General features: G+C 52.2%; 1 protein-coding gene across 1 annotated transcript in view; it reads right to left on the bottom strand.

The window, feature by feature from the left end:
• The window catches only part of LOC119965981 (GMP reductase 1), a 153,369-nt gene that overhangs the window by 31,722 nt on the left and 101,727 nt on the right, over positions 1 to 19,920 (bottom strand). Inside the window, exon 8 of the mRNA XM_038797052.1 lies at positions 14,787 to 14,946. Within this exon, the coding sequence (XP_038652980.1) occupies positions 14,787 to 14,946 (160 nt within the window). The remainder of the gene's footprint in view (positions 1 to 14,786; positions 14,947 to 19,920) is intronic.

Raw genomic sequence — 19,920 nt, 5'->3', positions numbered from 1 at the left:
TTTTGGACTTCCAGGGGCAGCTATGGAGTGAAAGGTTGCACATTTGGCAACTCCTGCTCATGGTGGTCTTTTTGTGGCTTTTGCAATGAATTGTTGTAGGAATTTTTAGGAGTAGGGATGTAGAAGCAGGAATAGAAGGAGGGGACTCCTAGTTTATGGAGCTGCGCCCCAGGAAAAATCGGAAAGGGAAGAATCAGAAGTTGGTGGTGAGTGAGGACCAGATCTCGCGTGTGGCAGTGGTGAATGCGCAAGGTTTGGCCCAGCCAGCTCAGTGGGTGAGCTTCTTGAATGAGAAGTTCTCCCAACAACGTAAGGAGTGTGCAGAGGATCTGGCCCGGGCGGTGGACTCGATTAGGGCGGTAGTTGACCGCATGAGGCGAGACTGACGACCCAAGGACAGGCAATCCAGAGGTTGGAGGAGCAGGCAGGGGAGCATGAGGAGCAGTCAACCTCGATGGCAGCGGAGATCGGGATGCTGCAGGACTAATAGAAGCGATTGATGGAGAAGGTGAAGGACCTGGAGAACCATTCTCGGAGGCAGAGCATCTGGATCATGGGTGTTCCGGAGAGGAAAGAAGAATTGGGTGCTGGTGTGTAGGTGGGGAAGATGCTGGAGAAGCTGATGGGGAAAGGTGCATTCGACAAGCCATTGGAGGTAGACCGGGCCCACATGGCACTTATGCATAACCCCCAAGGGCGTAGCCCTCCCAGGGCAATGGTGGTACGACTGCATAGGTTCCTAGACAAGGGACGTATTATGAGATGGGCCAGGCAGACGAGGCTGTGTATGTGGGAAGATGTTGAGATCCGGGTGTACCAGGACTTGGGAGCAGAACTCACAAAGAGGAGGGCTAGTTTCAACAAGGTCAAGTAATAGAATCATAGAATTTACAGTCAGAAGGAGGCTATTCAGCCCATTGAGTCTGCACCGGCCCTTGCAAACAGCACCCGACTCAAACCCACGTATTTACCCTATCCCCATAACCCAGTAACCCCCACTTAACCTTTTTGGACACAAAGGGCAATTTAGCATGGCCAATCCACCTAAGCCGCACATCTTTGGACTGTGGGAGGAAACCGGAGCACCCGGAGGAAACACGCGCATACACGGGGAGAACGTGCAGACTCCCCACAGACAGTGACCCAGCTGGGAATCGAACCTGGGACACTGGAGATGTGAATCAACTGTGCTAACCACTGTGCTATCACGCTGCCCTTTTGGCCTGTATACAAAAGGAATAAAATTTGGGCTGCTTTACCCGGCCAGTCTATGGGTGACCTATGAGGGTCGGGAATTGTACTTTGGCTCGCCGGAGGATGTGGTGGACTTTATGATAGACCATAAGCTGATGGGAGAATGAAAACCTTGAGCTATGACTGTGAGGAACTGAGCTATGAGCTATGTTTTGTAAAACTTTCAATGTTCAATTTGCGATGTTCGGAATGATGTTTGAGGCTTTGTGTATATATTTTCTTTTTCCGTTTTTCATTCGGTTCTATGAAATGAAATGAAATGAAAATCACTTATTGTCACGAGTAGGCTTCAATGAAGTTACTGTGAAAAGCCCCTAGTCGCCACATTCCGGCACCTGTTCGGGAAGGCTGTTACGGGAATCGAACCGTGCTGCTGGCCTGCCTTGGTCTGCTTTCAAAGCCAGCGATTTAGCCCAGTGTGCTAAACATATGGGGTTAGCTGAATAGATACTTTGTTAAGGAAGGAGAGGTGGGCCTTTGAGCTTGGGCCTTTGTGCTCGGGCCTTGGGAGGGATTGTTCGTTTGTTTGTTCTTGCTTCTTGCCATTGTTTTGAGAGGGGAACCGGTGGGGGGTTAGGATGCAAGGCGCCAGGGGCGGGGGTTGCCAGGCTAGCTGGGAGGGCTAGTTCACGGAAGCAAAGTGGGGGGTGAGCTGAAAACCAACGTTAGGGAGGGGGAGGGTGGTGGGGGTTTAGATTGCTGACGGGGAGAGGACTTTTAAGGTGGTGGAGGAGAAGAGTTGATGACGGTAGCTGCCGGAGGGCGGGCCAGGTGAGGTGCGGGGAATGGGCCAAGGGCTGGCCGAGGAGGGGCTATGGCTGATCGACAGGGGAGTGGGGTAGGGTGCCCCCGGACAGGGGCGGGATTCTCCGACCCCCCGCTGGGTCGGAGAATCGCCGGGGTCAGCGTGAATCCAGACCCCGCCGTCCTCCGAATTCTCCGACCCCCCCAAAAAATGCCCCGGCGTGAATCGCGCTGCCCACCTCGGGTCACATCGGCGTAAATTAAACCAGTTCTAATGGTTGACGCCAGCCAGCGCGGAGGTAGGTCTCGGCGTGGGGTGGCCACAGGAGAAGTGACTGCGTGGCCGCAGTCGGTGGGGAGGGGATGTGTGTGGGTGAGCGTGGGGTGTTTGTGTGTGTGTGGACAGGGAGGTGCGGGGGGTGTGTGTGTGTGGAGGGGGGGTGTGGAGTGGGGGGGGTGGAGAGGTAAGGAGGAAAGGGCAAGTTCCGGGGCGAGGCATAGGCGAGTGCTGGGGAGGGGGGAGAGCGAGTGCCGGGGAGGGGGGGGGGGGGGGGGGGGGGGGGGGGGGGGGGGGGGGTTGGGCGAGTGCCGGGGAGGGGGCTGGGCGAGTGCTGGTGAGGGGTTGGGGATGTTGTCCACCTGGCCAGGTTCCAGCTTCTAACAGTCGCGCCCATGGCACTTGGCTGCGGGGGGGGGGGGTACGGGCAATGATGACATGTCATCTGATCCCCCACCCCCTGCAGGCCGTTATGTTTGGTGATTACCCAGCGATGTTGTCCGATGTGGTGGGAGCTGCACTTCTACATGTTGCCCTGGGGGAGCAGGAGGAGGAGCGTCCCGCAGGGAGACTGCCGCAGAGGGGCAGGTGGCAGCCGCCCACGCTGGAGGGCCGCCTGCACGTCAGGACGAGAAGGGGGAGCACGAGGAGGAGGTGGTGCCATGGAGACGCCCGATGAGGCCCCGTGTGTACCGGCCCTGCTCGTCGTACCAGGACCTCACGGACCGGGCATGCAGGAGGAGACTCTGGATGAGCCAGGAAACCATCACCCATATCTGCCACCTGATGGCACACCTGGCACCGTGTGGCACTGGAGGAGGACACCCTCTCTCCGTGTCCATCAATAACGTTTATGCCACGGGGTCATTCCAGGCACCGAGTGGGGACCTGTCCGGCATCTCTCAGGCATCGGTGCAGTGACAGACACTCTATGTGCCATTGCGCACCGCTACATCCAGTTCCCTGGGACCGGGCCAGCCAGGATGCCCGGGCAGCGGGCTTCGCTGCCGTGGCCGGGTTTCCCATGGTCCAGGGCGCAATCGATGGGATGCACGTCGCCGTGCGGCCACCTGCGGATAACAGGGCTGTGTTCACGAATAGGAAGGGGACCTATTCCATAAACATTCAGGTGGTGTCCGATCACTGCATGATGATCCTGCACGTCTGTGCCCGGTACCCGGGCAGTGTACATGGCTCATTCGTCTTGGCGCAATCTTTCATCCCCGGCATGTTCGAGGCCCCCCTCCCCTCTACCACCCCTGACTAGGGGGACGTGGGAAATTGCTGAGCATGGGCACAGACTGCACACCACGGCACCAGCCGACCACCCTCATCCCCCACCACCAAACACCCTCGCCCACCCGCATGCACACCACCCATCCACTGCACATCCACCTGCGGCACAACGGGCAGGGGTCACATGGGCGCCGGTGGAGGCGTGTCTATTGCAGGCCATGGAGGCTGATGACAACCCGCTCTGCGATAAGCTCCGGGCCACAGTAACACCCTCCACCTGGACCGTTCCTGCATGTGGCCGTGATACTGCAGCGCACGGCCCCGTTATCTGCCCGGGGGGATGGAGAGGGTGACCTGGGGGAAGGGGGGGGCACATCACCTGAGCCGACGTTCTATCACCCCTAACACACACACCGGCGCTCACCTCACACCACACCCCTGCACGCATCGGACAGAGCACAAAGGCAGCTTCTGTAAGTGTGAAAGTGATTTTAATAACAAACAGTTCATACACGTGCCCTAGCCCCTATAACTCACCCGTGCCAACTTACTCAGTGTCTAATTGTTTGGCCTTACGGGCCCTTTGACTACGCCTAGGTGGTTCCCCAGACGGTACAGTAGAACTGGAGGTGGACTCCTGTGATTCCTGCCCTGTGACTCGGGATCACTTTGTGGCCGTTTCCTAGGACGGCCCGGCCTAGATGGGCCAGGCTGCAGCTTGGGTGGCTGGGATGGCGAACTGCCACCCTGTCCTGCCCATTGCCCACCAGATGCACCTGGGACGGAGGGAGGTAGGGGAGTCCGAGGTGTCGCGGTGTTCCGGGACCTCCCCTACAGGGGGACCCGGAACGGGCCTCAGCACCTCCTCCTCCCTCGGTGTGCCCGATGGCCCCCGGGCCTCTCCATGGGTCGGGGATGCGAACGGTCTGACCATCCGACGCCCCCCTGACACCTGGCGCTGCCAGTCCTGGAGGCCCGCCCTGGTATCAACAAGGGCCTGCAAGTTTGCAGCCATGGAGCTCAGGGAGTTGGCCATCCCTGTCTGTGTCTGGGCGACACCGGACAGCACATGGGCAATGGCGCCGATGCCCTCAGCGATGGCCTGCTGGGACTGCGCCATGGCCTGCTGGGACTGCGCCATGGCCTGCTGGGACTGCGCCATGGCCTGCTGGGACTGCGCCATGGCCTGCTGGGACTGCGCCATGGCCTGCTGAGACTGGGCCATGGCCTGCTGAGACTGGGCCATGGCCAGCTGAGACTGGGCCATGGCCAGCTGAGACTGGGCCATGGCCAGCTGAGACTGGGCCATGGCCTGCTGGGACTGCGCCATGGCCTGCTGGGACTGCGCCATGGCCTGCTGGGACTGCACCATGGCCTGCTGGGACAGGCCCATGGCCTGCTGGGACTGCAACATGGCCTGCTGAGACTGGCCCATGGCCTGCTGAGACTGGGCCATGGCCAGCTGAGACTGGGCCATGGCCAGCTGAGACTGGGCCACGGCCAGCTGGGACTGGGCCATGGCCTGCTGGGACTGGGCCATGGCCAGCTGGGACTGGGCCATGGCCTGCTGGGACTGCGCCATGGCCTGCTGGGACTGCGCCATGGCCTGCTGGGACTGCGCCATGGCCTGCTGAGACTGGCCCATGGCCTGCTGGGACTGCACCATGGCCTGCTGAGACTGGCCCATGGCCTGCTGAGACTGGCCCATGGCCTGCTGGGACTGCACCATGGCCTGCTGGGACAGGCCCATGGCCTGCTGGGACAGGCCCATGGCCTGCTGGGACTGCAACATGGCCTGCTGAGACTGGGCCACGGCGTTGAGCGCCTCTGATCTGCTCCTGGCTGTCTGTGAGAGGGCAGCCATGTCCTGAGCCACAGACACCGCCTGCACGTAAAGCCCCAGGCCTTGCGTACTGCTCCCCATGTCTGACACTGTCACCCCCATTGCCTCCACTGCGGGCACCACCCTTGCGGTTTCGGCCTGGGTGGCATACATGACCGACACCACTCCCAGCTCCCATCTGCGTCTGCAGCTGCCGCAAGCCGGCTGTCACCCCCTTCGATCATCCCTGGGTTCGTGACTGCATCGGGTCTATGGGTGGGTGTGGTAACTCCAGGAACCCGGGACCCATCTGGGCAGCATATGGTTGCTCGCGCCGGGGTGCCCTCTAACCTCCCGGCCCCTCGGTAGCTCCTACCTCCACCTGCTGTACCGGTACGGCTGTGTTGTGCGCACCAGTGAGTGTACCAGAAGCCTCATCGCTAAAGTGCCCAACTGAGGGGAGTGTCTCTGCGATGGTGGAGGGTGTAGGAGATAGCAGTGGCGTTGTATCGTGCTCCTCATCCGACCCAAAGTCCATGGTCACCTGGGATGGTGGTTCCTGTCCACCTGTCCCCTGTGTGTCGGTGTCCTGGGTAAGGGGTGTCCTGGGTAAGGGGTGTCCTGGGTAAGGGGTGTCCTGGGTAAGGGGTGTCCTGGGGTAGGGGTGTCCTGGTTCGGCTGCGACAGGGGCGTGTGGCTGCTCCCCTCGTCGCTGGGTGTTGCCCGCCTGCGTCGCCGCACTCGCACGAGATGGGGGCACCCGGATGCTCCGGGTCTGTCCCTGTCTCATGGCTGTCCTGGGAGCGTCGTATGCCGGAGGGGCCGAGTCTCTCCCTGTCCCGTGGCCGCCCTGGATGCGGCCGGCATCTGTGGGGACGGGTGCCTCGACGCTTGGTCCTGCAATACACAATACAGCATGCAGAGTTAGGCACGCAGGTGGGGATCGGGGGACCTGGGGGGGGGGGATCTGGGGGAAGGGGGACCTGGGGGAAGGGGGACCTGGGGGATCTAGGCGAAGGGGCATATGGGGGAAGGGGAGAAGGGGAAAAGGGGAGCAGGCCATGGGGAGTCTCACTTGGTGGTGCGCCCCCGACCTCTGCAACCTCCTGGTCCTCAGATCTGCCTGAAAGTTCCAGGGCCCTCTCCTCACGAACAGTTAGTGGTCTCACATCAGCTGGGCCCCCTCCGGTCCTCTCACGCTCCCAGTTGTTGTGTGCGCGCTTCTCCTGTGGGGGGCGGGTGGGTGGCAGGGATAAAGGGCAACAGTGTTAGGCAGAGATATACATGCCGGCCAGCGGTTGTGTGTATGTTGGCAGAGATGCGCAACCCATCCTGCCACTGCAGGCTGCATGGGTGGGTGCAGCCATGTCAGTTGTACCTAGGGCTGTGCCGCACATCGGAGGTGAGGGAGCTGGGGGTGGGGGGAGGGTACTCACCCTGGCTGCCCGGACAAGGTCATTGACCTTCTTGTGGCACTGGGTGCCTGTCCTTGGTGTTACAGCCACGGCGCTGATGGCCTCTGCTACCTCCCTCCACAGGCGCCGGCTGAGGCGTTGAGCGACCCTGTGGCCGTGTCCGGGGTACAGGGCCTCCCTTCTCTGCTCCACGGAGTCCAGGAGCGCCTCGTTGTTGCGCTCCTGGAACCTCGGCGGGCAGCCACCTTGACGGGTCTCCGGGGGGCGGCGTCTTTTGTGCTGTGACGTTGCGCGGCGTCAATGACGCGGCACGTCCGTGATGGGTGACGCCGTCGCAAATGGCGTCACGCCGCTGCTAGCCCATTCCGGGCCGGAGAATTTGCGCCGTTTCGGGGGGGCCCGACGCCAGAGTGATTCACGCCGTTTGTGGCGCCGGTTCCGGCCATCGCGCCGTTTATCGGTGTATTCCGCCCCAGGTTCGTCACATGGAACGTTCATGGACTGAATGGGCTGGTCAAAAAAGTCCGTGTGATCGAACACTTGAGGCAACTGAAAGCGGATGTGGCCATTTTGCAGGGGACGCACTTGAAGTTGGAGACCAGGTTAGACTGAGGAAGGGATGGGTCGGACAGGTGTTCCATTCGGGATTGGACTTTAAAATGAGGGGGTTGGTAATTCTGGTCAACAAAAAGGTCGCATTCGAGGTGAGGAAGATAGAAGCAGTCCCGGGGGGTAGATTTATTATGGTTAGCAGGAAGCTGGATGGGAATGGCTATGGTGCTGGTTAACGATGCCCCAAACTGGAATGATGTCGAGTTTGTTCGGAGGGTTTTAGGGACGATTCCTGACCTGGCAGCACGGTAGCATAGTGGTTTACACAGTTGCTTCACAGCTCCAGGGTCCCAGGTTCGATTCCCGGCTGGGTCGCTGTCTGCGGAATCTGCTTGTTCTCCCCGTGTCTGCGTGGGATTTGCTCCCATTTCCTCCCACAGTCCACAGATGTGCTGGTTAGGTGGATTGGCCATGCTAAATTGCCCTTAGTGTCCAAAAAGGTCAAGTGGGGGTTACTGGGTTATGGGGATAGGGTAAATACGTGGGCTTAAGTAGGGTGCTCTTTGTAAGGGCCGGTGCAGACTCGATGTGCTGAATAGCATCCTTCTGCACTGCCAGTGCTATGATTCTATGGATTCACACCGACTGATTATGTAGGGGGATTTCAACACTGTCCTGGATCCGAGACTGGATCGGTCGAGTCCCAGGTCTGGAAAGGTGTCAGCAATGGCAAAAGAGCTGCAGGGGATATGGAGCGCAGGGGAGGGGTGGATCCGTGGAGATTCGGGAGGCAAAGGAGTAAGGAGTTTTCATTCTACTCCTATGTGCACAAGGAGTATTCCAGGATAGACTTCTTCGTGCTGGACAAAACTCTGCAGGCGGAGGTGGTGGATACTGAACACTCAGCAATTGTGGTGTCAGACCACGCCCCACACTGGGTATACCTGCAAGTGAGCAAAGGAAAGGCCCAGCGGCCGCAATGGAGATTAGATGTAGGGCTGCTAGCGGAGGATGAGGTGTGTGAGCAGGTGAGGTAGGCTATTCGGGGATATATAAAGATTAATGATATGGCTGAGATCTCGGCAGGGGTGGTAGGGGAAGCACTGAAGGTGGTTATTAGGGGGGAATTCATCTCGATTCGGGCCATAGGGAGAAGACGGAACGGGCAGAGTTGGACAGGCTGGTAGATGAAATTTTACAGGTGGACAGGAGGTATACAGGGTCTCCGGATGAGGGGCTCCTGAAGGAGCGTCAGAGACTGCAAATGGACTTTAGGCTCCTGTCCACGGGCAAGGCGGAGGGACAGCTGAGGAGGATAAAGGGGGCGGTGTATGAATATGGGGAAAAGCCAGCAGGATGTTGGCGCATCAGCTGAGGAAACAGGAGGCAGCAAGAGAAATTGGGAAAGTAAAGGATATGAGGGGGAAGGTAGTTGTGGACCTGGAGGGGGTGAATGATGTGTTTCGGGAATTTTATAGTAGACTATACAAATCGGAACCCCCAGCTGGGGAGGAGGGTATGAAGCAATTCTTGGAAGGGGCTGGAAGGTAGACGAGGAGCTGGTGGAAGGCTTGGGAGGCCCAATCGGGCTTGGGGAGATTAGAGACAGACTGGGGGCGATGCAAATGGGTAGGCTCCGGGACCTGATGGATACCCGGTCGAGTTTTACAAAAAGTTCTCAGAGATGCTGGGGCCGCTCCTGGTAAAGGTTTTTAATGAGTCCAAGGAGATGGGGGTGCTCCCCCCCATTGCTATCGCAGGCTTAGATTTCCCTTATTTTGAAGTGGGATAAGGATCCAGAGATCTGTGGATTGTATAGGCCGATCTCTCTTTTGAATGTAGATGTGAAGTTGCTGGCAAAGATCTTGGCCACACGTATAGAGGACTGTGTCCCGGGGGTTACAGGGGAGGACCAAATGGGATTTGTGAAGGGACGGCACTAGAAGTCCAACATTAGACGGCTCCTAAATGCTACAATGATGCCAGCAGAGGGGAGCGAGGTAGAGGTGGTAGTATCCATGGATGCAGAAAAGGCCTTTGATCGTTGGAGTGGAAGTACTTGTGGGATATCCTAGGAAGGTTTGAGTTCGGGCAGGGAGTTGTGGATTGGGTCCGGTTGTTGTACCAGGCACCGGTGGCGACTGTAAGGACCAACTGGTTCGGTCAGAATACTTTAGTTTGTGTAGGGGGACAAGACAGGGATGTCCACTCTCCCCACTACTGTTTTCCCTGGCCATAGAGCCCTTGGCAATAGCCGTTAGGTCATCAAATGTCTGGCGGGGGATAGTGAGGGGACGGCTGGAGCATGGGGTCTCGCTCTACATGGACGATTTGCTCCTTTACATAACAGACCCGTTGGGGGGGATGCCTGGAATTATGGAGATATTGGAAGAATTTGGTCGGTTCTCAGGCTAAAAGTTAAATATGGGTAAGAGTGAAGTATTCGTAATCCAGACACGGGACAGGAGAGGAGACTGAGGGAGTTACCGTTTAAAGTGGTGGGAAGGAATTTTAGGTATCTGGGGATCTGGGTGGCTAGGGACTGGGGTCAACTCCCTAGGTTAAATCTGGCAGGGTGGTTGAGCAAATGAAAGGAGACTTCCGCAGGTGGGGCATGCTCCCGCTGTCATTGGCGGGGAGGGTACAGACTGTGAAGATGACAGTCCTCCCAAGGTTGCTGTTTGTTTTTCAATGACTTCCAATTTTTATCCCCAAGGCATTTTTCAGGAAAATGAACGCGGTGATCTTGGGTTTTGTATGGGCTGGTAAGGCCCCGAGGATGAAGAAGGTACTTCTGGAATGGGGGCATGGGGAGCTTGGCCCTTCCGAACTTTATTAACTATTACTGGGCCGCCAACGTATCGATGGTTAGGAAGTGGGTAGTGGGGGAGGGGTCAGTGTGGGAGCGAGTGGAGGCGACATCTTGCAAGGGTACGAGTTTGGAGGCTTTATTAACAGCGCCCTTGCCCTTCTCACTGGCTCGGTACTCCACAAGCCCAGTGGTAGTGGCAGCCCTGAGGGTGTGGGGGCAATGGTATCTGGGTATCTGGATGGCTAGGGACTGGGGTCATCTCCCTAGGTTAAATCTGGCAGGGTGGTTGAGCAAATGAAAGGAGACTTTCACATGAGATTGGAGGGGGCATCAGTGTGGTCACCGATCTGTGATAATCACCGGTTTGTTTTGGGGGACTGGACGGGTGCTTTAGGAGGTAGCAGCGGGCAGGGATTGACAGATTTGGGGATATCTTCATTGAGGAAGGCTTCCTGAGCCTGGAGGCATTAGAGGAGGAGTTTGAGTACCGGGTGGGAACGGGTTTCGGTACCTGCAGGTACGGGACTTTGTCCGGAGGCAGGTTCCAAGCTTTCCTCGTTTCCCCCTAAGGGAACTGCAAGATAAGGTGATGTCAAAAACGGGGGTATGGGAGGGGAGGGTTTCGGTGATGTACAAGGAATTGATGGAGTGGGAAGAGGTTCCAAACGGGGAGGTGAGGAGGAGTTGGGAGGGGAGTTGGAAGTCGGACTATGGGAAAAGGCCTTGAAGAGAGTCATTTCAGCCTCTGTGTGTGCCCGGCTTAGCCTGATCTAGTTCAAGATGGTTCACAGGGCTCATATGACTGTGGCCCGGATGAGTCGGTTTTTTTGAGGAAGTGGAGGATAGGTGCAGGCGGTGTGGGGGTAACCCGGCGAACCACGTACACATGTTCTGGGCGTGTCCGAAGTTGAGGGGATTCTGGCAGGGATTTGCGGACGTCATGGCAGAGGTTCTGGAAGGGAGGGTGACTCCAAGAAATGGCAATATTTGGGCTATCGGAGGATCCGGGGGCTGGGGGGGGGGGGGGGGGGGGGGGGCGCGGTTGGGCGGGGAGAGAAGCCGATATTTTGTCCTTTGCCTCCCTGGTGGCCCAGAGATGGATTTTGCTGGGATGGAGGCACTCGGAGCTTCAAAAGTCAGGAGTGTGGGTCAGCGACATGGCAAGGCTTCTCAGGCTGGAAAAGATTAAGTTCACCTTGAGAGGTTCAATTCAGGGGTTTGCTCGGTGGTGGCAGCCGTTCATCGACTTTTTTAAGAAAAATGAGAGGCATGGCAGTGTAAAATAATAGACAGAGATTCTAATATACAGGTAGTTAGGAGCTAGGGCGGGGGAGTAGTTGGTTATCTTATTGCAATATTGTTGCATGTGTCAGGTTGCTAGGCAGTTTAGATTGTTAATTTGTTAAACTGAAAATTACAAATGCTTCAATAAAATGTTTTTTTTAATGTTTAAAAACAATAAACCATCGTTCTGGCTAAATCACCAGCAGTTCTGTAGATTTGCAAGACAAGAACACAGAACACAACACTGTAAACATGGAATAGAACTGGAATCAGAATGTTACAGCATTTGGTTCTCCAAAGAAGCTGTGTCAGTTTTTCTCCACGATTTATTTCTCACTTCCCTGCTTGTCCCCTTGTGACTACGGGAAGTAAATGAGCTGCTGTATATTTCTGAACAAACGCAAAGCAGGAAGCAAAGAATAACAGAAATCATGAATCACGGGTATTGATTTCTAATAGAGCGGCGATCATGGACCGACTCCTCCTTTGGATGCTTTGAATGTGGTGACTAGGGGCTTTTCACAGTAACTTCATTTGAAGGCAACTTGTGACAATAAGCAATTTTAATTTCATTTCTGATAAATATGCACTGATTGGGAAAATCGTGGGCCTGGAATCTTTGATTTTCTGTGAGAATTCAGAAACTAGCTGTGAGTTTAGCTCCACACCAGAAGTTCCCAATGAGTTTACTGGCCAGCTGACAAATTGGTTGTAAAGATGAAAAGAGGTGCAATGGTCATCTGAGTGAGGCAATGGAAAATGCATTAAAAGGATGGCACGGTAGCACAGTGGTTAGCACCGTTGCTTCACAGCACCAGGGTCCCAGGTTCAAATCCCGGCTTGGGTCACTGTCTGTGCGGAGTCTGCACGTTCCCCCGTGTCTGCGTGGGTTTCCTCCGGGTACTCCGGTTTCCTCCCACAAGTCCCGAAAAACATGTTGTTAGGTAAATTGGACATTCTAAATTCTCCCTCAGTGTACCCGAACGGGTCGGATGTGCCGACAAGGGGCTTTTCACAGTAACTTCATTGTGGTGTTAATGCAAGCCTACTGTGACAATATTTTTAAAAAGGAAGAGGTGTGAAAATAGTTATGTGAAGTGATGAGAAGACATGGGAAAGATGGAATGGTACAGGTTCTTTCTAGATTAATGCTAGAACCCCACCAGTCCAACGCTCACTGCCCCAACAACCAAGCCTCTAAGATTCATGGTAGTTCCATGGTAGGCTGCGAATACCTGTTTAAACAATAAGAAATGGAGCGTACCAGACAGTCTGCCTTAACTGATCCAGCATGTCCACTCCAGTGCTACTGAGTGCATGAGACTCATGCTCCGAGAGCTGGTGGACACAGCCGCACTCCGATGTGAAGGTAGAAGCAGATTAGCAAAACAAGTTGCTGTTGAGCTAAAAGCAAAAAGATGCAAAGTTCCAAAATTCCGCAGAACGGATTATTTGAAATAATCGCTTTCAGGGGCTGGTTTAGCACAGGGCTAAATAGCTGGCTTTTAAAGCAGACCAAGGCTGGCCAGCAGCGCGGTTTCAATTCCCGCACCAGCCTCCCCAAACAGGCGCCAGAATGTGGCAACTAGGGGCTTTTCACTGTAACTTCATTTGAAGCCTACTCGTGACAATAAGCGATTTTCATTTCATTTCATTTCACCAGGGAAAGTGCAATACTGTGATGCCCAATGTGACTGCCTCTTGGTATGAGCGAACGTGTTCCTGCTTGAGTCTTATTTCTTATCATAGAAACCCTATAGTACAAAAGGAAACCATTCGGCCCATCGAGTCTGCACTGACCTTCTGAAAGATCACCCTATCTAGGCCCACGACCCCACCCGATCCTGTTAATCCTACCTAACGCTTTTAGACACTAAGGGACAACTTAGCATGGCCAATCCATCTAACCTGCACATCTTTGGACTGTGGGAGGAAATCGGAGCACCCGGAGGAAGCCCACACAAACACTAGGAGAATGTACAAACTCCACACAGTCACCCAAGGCTAGAATTGAACACAGATCTCTGGCGCCATGAGGCAGCAGTGCTAACCACCGTGTCACCCTAATGTTAATAGAGTGCAGGTCTTTCAAGCAAAATCCAGGGCAAGTATTCATTCCTGTCCAATATTTATTATTGAATGCCAAAAAGCCGAGTATCTGGTCAGTACCTCATTGCTGTTTGCAGGACCTTGATTCTAGCAAATTGGCTGCTACAACACTGGCCTATATTTCAAAAAGTACTCTCCCTCTTTCCTTCCCCCCCCCCCCCCCCAATACCCCGCAGCATGATACCTGATCCTCAGCAGCACCCCTTCACCCTGCCCCCCCCCCCCAAAGTCTGACCTCCCACATCCCCATGATTCAAACCCCTCCAATCCCTTTATCGTCCTGAGATCTGACCCCCATGCCCCCTCCAAGGCCTATCCACTCACCCACCCCCCTTCTGATCGCCACACCTCCACTGGCCTCCACAACCCTCAAATTTTGTCCCTGGCCTGTCAAGAACCTCTCAACTTCACTGGACCTTTAACCTATCTACTTTACTGCAGCTGTACTCGACAATAGGTGCTGGAGACATAGTGCACTGCCCGGATCTTGCCCGCCCTGAGTCGCAAGGTTGGGCAAGACAGGATTTCAAGTAGGAAACTGGGAGCGGAGTGGCAATCCTTCGCTCATTGCCACTCTGAGGAAATTCAGGCCCATATAATAATTTATGGTGAAAGTTTATTCTATAAAATTAGTGTTACATGCACACCATGCACAAGTGTACATCCTGTTAATGAGCTGAAAGATGCATGCTATGTAGCAAACACTGGTCTAGTCTCCATGTGCGAGTTATTTTTTTAAATCATCTGATGTCCGAAGGAAAGGAGGGAAATCGTTTTAAAACTACAACTTGTCATAAAACAAATGTCCATCAGGTGGAGATAGTCCCAGAGGTAATGATTCATATGGTCCTGGCTGAGATGAATGTGGGTAATATTTGTCAAGGGCGAAGGAGAGTGTGGTAGAGCGTTTGTACAGTATTACGGTACCTGTGTTGGAGGTATTACTGTGTTAGAGATACATGGGTAAATCCCTGTCTGCTGGCTCCGCCCAGTGGATGGTATAAAGAGGTGTTCATCCCCGGCTGCAGCCATTTTATTTTATGAGCTGCTGGGGAACGCATCTCGTCTAATAAAGCCTTCCGTTATTCTCTAAACTCGCTTTCACAATAATTGATCGTGCATCACAGAGCCAGTTGTTGCTCTCGAATTCTGAACTCCGTTCCCTGCAGAGTCATTCTGTACAGAGCTACTGGAGCTGGTGCTGCATAAATAAAACTTAAAACAATCACAAGGAACATCAATGATTTGCTAACACTACAATTATATTCTTAGCCCCATTACCTGTATTCTGCCACGCCTCCAACATGCTTCTTCATGGCTGTGTCAGAGCTCATTCCATAGAAGAGTTTCACCTTTTTACCATTTTTCTCTATGATCTCTCCAGCACACTGGTCGTGTCCTGCGAACATCCCGCCCAGCATCACAAAATCAGCTCCGGCACCTGAAATAAGAGCAAGAGAGTCACTCAGATTTAATACCATGATGTGGAGATGCCGGCGTTGGACTGGGGTGAGCACAGTTTAATACCAGTTGAGATCCTGGAATTTCCCACCTAACGCCACCGCGTGGAAACACCATCACCACCGTGACGGCACATCTCGGAAATATTAGAGTTGGGCAATAAATGTGGCCTCGCAGTGCTGCCCACATAGCGAGAGCAAGTAATTTAAACTATGCTGCCCTGCAGATTCTGAACATCCTCTCTCTTTTTGCTGTGTGTTATTAAAAGTAAACAAAATTAAACGGGCTTGTGAACTGGAATGCTTGCTGACTCCCCACAGCAATATGTTTCCACAAACCTAATAAATGTTCTTTTTAAAAAAAATGTTCCACTATTCATTTTATCTAGGTCTCTGGACGGAACTGAAAATATATTGGCATCCCTGGGCGGCACAGTGGTTAGCGCTGCTGCCTCACGGTGCTGAGGACCCGGGTTCAATCCCGGCCCTGGGCCACTGTCTGTGTGAAATTTGCACATTTTCCCCGTGTCTGTCTCAACCCTACAACCCAAAAAGATGTGCAGGGTGGGTGGATCGGCCACGCTAAATTGCCTCTTAATTTGAAAAAAAATTAAAATTAAAAAATATACTGACATCCCAATTAACTTTCTTCCCTCCCACTGCTCCCAATGTTCTCCCTGGCTGACACCGAGAGCCATGTGTACATTGGAAATTCCTGTACTGTCACTCTTTGTGGTACAAAAGGTAAGCGTGCTAAGGTGTTGTCACATCATGATCCTTAAAGATGCTCCCTTACAATTAACTCCTTATATTTTGTAACATGCTCTTATTCATACTGTAATTGGAATGATGTGTTTAATTTACAAGGCCGACTGTAAAAGTGGATGAAGATGCGACACTAAACCTTGAGGTTTATTTTACAGCAGCACCCTCCAGTGGCAACAGAAACCAGATATATTCAAATTTCAAGACTTTTGCTGTGAAATGTCTATAACTTTGATCTGTTACAATTCTCTGTACCATTAAATAATCAGCTTTGGGCATTGATATTCCTATCCACATGATTTTTGAAATGCAACATTTTATGTTGCCTCTATTTTACAACAATTTGCAGTTACATAGCTCCGTTAACATAGCAAACCATTCCAAGGTCCTTAAAAAGAGCAAGAGCAATTAAAAACATCATCGACACCCAGCCACAAAAAGAGATATCAGTACAGGATGACCATAAGCTTGGTCTTTTTACTCCACCATAATATTATTAAAAAAATTTTTTTTTTTTAGAGTACTCAATTATTTTTTCCCAATTCAGGGGAAATTCAGTGTGGCCAATCCACCTACCCTGCACATCTTTGGGTTCTGGGGGTGAGACCCACGCAGACACGAGGAGAATGTGCAAACTCCACACAGACAGTGACCCGGGGCTGGGATCGAACCCGGGTCCTCGGCGCTATGAGGCAGCAGTGCTAACCACTGCCACCATGGCCCCCTCTAGGTTAGTAATATTATGCAGGGCTTTATGAAAGTGAAAATGGACAGAGTGCTTCCTCTAGTTGCAGAGTCAGTAGCAAGGCATAATCAATTTCAGAATGAAGTGGAAAGTTAACAGAATGTCTTTATTTAGAGAACTGTTAGAATGGAAAGCTGTAGGAGACCATGGACAGTGGGGTTAGTTTTCATAGAATTTACAGTGCAGAAGGAGGCCATTCGGCCCATCGAGTCTGCAGCGGCTCCTGGAAAGAGCACCCTACCCAAGGTTAACACCTCCACCCTATCCCCATAACCCAGTAACCCCACCCAACACTAAGGGAAATTTTGGACACTAAGGGCAATTTATCATGTCCAATCCACCTAACTTGCACATCTTTGGACTGTGGGAGGAAACCGGAGAACCCGGAGGAAACCCACGCACACACGATGAGGATGTGCAGACTCCGCACAGACAGTGACCCAAGCCGGAATTGAACCTGGGACCTTGGAGCTGTGAAGCGATTGTGCTAGCCACAATGCTACCGTGCTGCCCTAAAAACTGACTACTGGATTTAGTTAATAGGTCATACAGTGCAGAAGGAGGCCATTCGGCCCATCGAGTCTGCACTGACCCACTTAAGCCCCCACTTCCACCCTATCCCTGTAACCCAGTAACCCCTCCTAACGCTTTTGGACACTAAGGGCAATTTATCATGGCCAATTCACCTAATCTGCGCGTCTTTGGACTGTGGGAGGTAACCGGAGCACCCGGAGGAAACCCACGCAGACACGGGGAGAACGTGCAGACTCCGCACAGACAGTGACCCAGCGGGGAATCGAACCTGGGACCCTGGAGCTGTGAAGCCACAATGCTATCCACTGTGCTGCCGTGCTGGATTACTCTAGCAAAGATTTAACATTGACAAAGGACAAGTAGCTTCCTTCATGGCTATAAATATCTGTAATATGGTTGCATGACATTCTAGGTCCAATTTATCATAAGAAAGGGAACAAGACGTTACTATTGGGGCTACATGACACCTTGTCTGTCATGGCATTTCGAAGGAGGTTTTTAAAGTTAATCCATTTACTGGATACTGAGAATATTGTGTGAGAATATTGTATTTGAACCTTTATTATTTCAGCTTGGTCCACATTTGTGCTCTGTTTATATTTTTTTATTGTGAAGTATATTTATTTCGGGGATCCTTTGAAAACATTCGGATTTTCAGAGGACAGGATTGCTAACCTTGGCCCAAAAGCCCCTAATAGAAACTCCAACAAAAAAAAGCAATATTAAACCTAAACAATATGCAGGTGTCAGTGCAAATACTTGTTAGTTTTTTTTCTCAATTGATTTCTGAACACTTCAATGTTATGTCGAGGTAAATAAGTTTCTTTGCAATCTCACACCAAGTCACCCGGACTCTAAAAGTTAACTCTGTTTCTCCCTCCACAGATGCTGTCAGATCTGCTGAGTTTGCCAGCATTTTCTATCTTTATTATAGTATGATTTTAGGGGCTGGTTTAGCAAAGGGCTAAATCGCTGGCTTTTAAAGCAGACCAGGGCAGGCCAGCAGCACGGTTCAATTCCCGTACCAGCCTCCCCGAACAGGCGCCGGAATGTGGCGACTAGGGGCTTTTCACAGTAACTTCATTGAAGCCTACTCGTGACAATAAGTGATTTTCATTTCATTTCATTTCATTTCATTTTCTGTATTGTTTTCAGTTTGCAATCTGTTTTTTGTCATCAGAAGCAACATTAACAGCCATGGATTTAAAAAGTCTAGACACATTACATGAGTGGTGGAGGACACTGGGCAGGATAGCAACCCCAGGCTTCATATGACCAATAAAACACTGTGGATTCCTCGGAGCCCACTGATTCTGGTTGAATTCCCGGGAGTCACTATTGACCAGAAACTGTACTGGACCGGCCCTGTAACTGCTGTTGCTGTAAGATAAGGAAAATGCTGGGTATTCTGCAGGGAGTAACACATCCACTGATTTCCCCCCTCCCTGTCCATCAGGTCACATGAGGAATGTGATGGAATGCTTTCCACTTGCCTGGATATGAGGGCAATCCCAATAACACTTAAATCACCATCCAAGGCAAAGCAGCCCACATGATTGGCACCCATCCACCATCTTCATCATTCACTCCTTCCACCATCAGTGCACCGAGGCACCAGTGTGTACCACATATAAGATGCACTACAGCAACTCGCCTTCGACAGCAGCTTCCAAACTCAAGATCTCCCAACATCGAGAAGGACAAGGGGCAGCAGGTGCATGGCAACACCACCACCTGCAAGTTTCACTCCAAGCCAGACAGGATTCGTGACTTGCAACCATATCATCATTCTTTCAATGTCGTTGGGTCAAAATCCTGAAAACCCTTGCTAACAGCACCGGGTGTACGTACACCACATGCAGCGGTTCAAGAAGGCAGTTCACCACCTTCCCAAGGGCAACTGGGATACATCAACAAGTGTTAACTTTGCCAGAAGTGCTCACCTCCCAAGAATGAATTTTAAAAATATATAAAATACCCCCTTTCGTTAAACAAAACCTTTTGCTAAATGATGCCCTGTAAATAGCCTAAAATTGGAAACTGCCCTTTGTTTTATCTCAAAGTAATTTTTTCCAGGGACAAACAAGGTAAACCAGGATAAACTGTTCCTGTTTGCTGATGGTACTCCGAGATGTGAACATACATTGAAGGTCTTGGGAAAGAGATGCAGAGGAAATATGAGGAAGAATGGAAATGAAAATAAAATGAAAATTGCTTATTGTCACAAGTAGGCTTCAAATGAAGTTATTGTGAAAGGCCCCTAGTCGCCACATTCGGGCGCCTGTTCGGGGAGGCTGGTATGGGACTGAGTGGCAATGGGCGGCATGGCCTCCTTCAGTACCACAAATGACTCCAATATACTGAAATTTTATTCCCCCCTCAAATTTACACCACTACTCCAATTTTTACAAAATGGAAGTTGAAATACGTTAAAATCAAAATGATACATCAGACTACATAGTGACTCATCAACTTTCCTCTCTTTCTCCCCTAACTCTGAGACATCAGTATAGTCTCTTAATCCACTTGTGAATTTAAAGGCATATCACATGAAGGGCAAAATGATGATCTGGTTCTGCTAGTGAAAGAACAACTTGCATTTGTGTTTAGGGCATTTAACAACCTTTGGGCATCCCCAAGTGATTTCAGCAAATGAAGTACTTTCAAAGTACAATCACTGCAGCAATAAAGGGAAAGGATCCACAAACAGCAATTGGATAGTGAATGTATAATCTGGTTCAGTGATGCTGGTTCAGAGTTAAATATTGGCCAGGACATCTGGGAGAACTTTCCTTCCCTTTGAATGGTGCCATGGAATCTTTTACATCTATTCAGAGGGGGGCAAATGGGCCCTTGGCTTAAGGACTCATCAGAAAGACAGCGGATGGTATTGTAAAATACATTTTGTCTC

This window comes from Scyliorhinus canicula, chromosome 5 (genome assembly GCF_902713615.1).
Source record: "Scyliorhinus canicula chromosome 5, sScyCan1.1, whole genome shotgun sequence".
Lineage (NCBI taxonomy): Eukaryota > Metazoa > Chordata > Chondrichthyes > Carcharhiniformes > Scyliorhinidae > Scyliorhinus > Scyliorhinus canicula.
The sequence above is the reverse complement of the archived record's forward strand: the minus strand, read 5'-3'. Positions and strand labels throughout refer to the sequence as shown.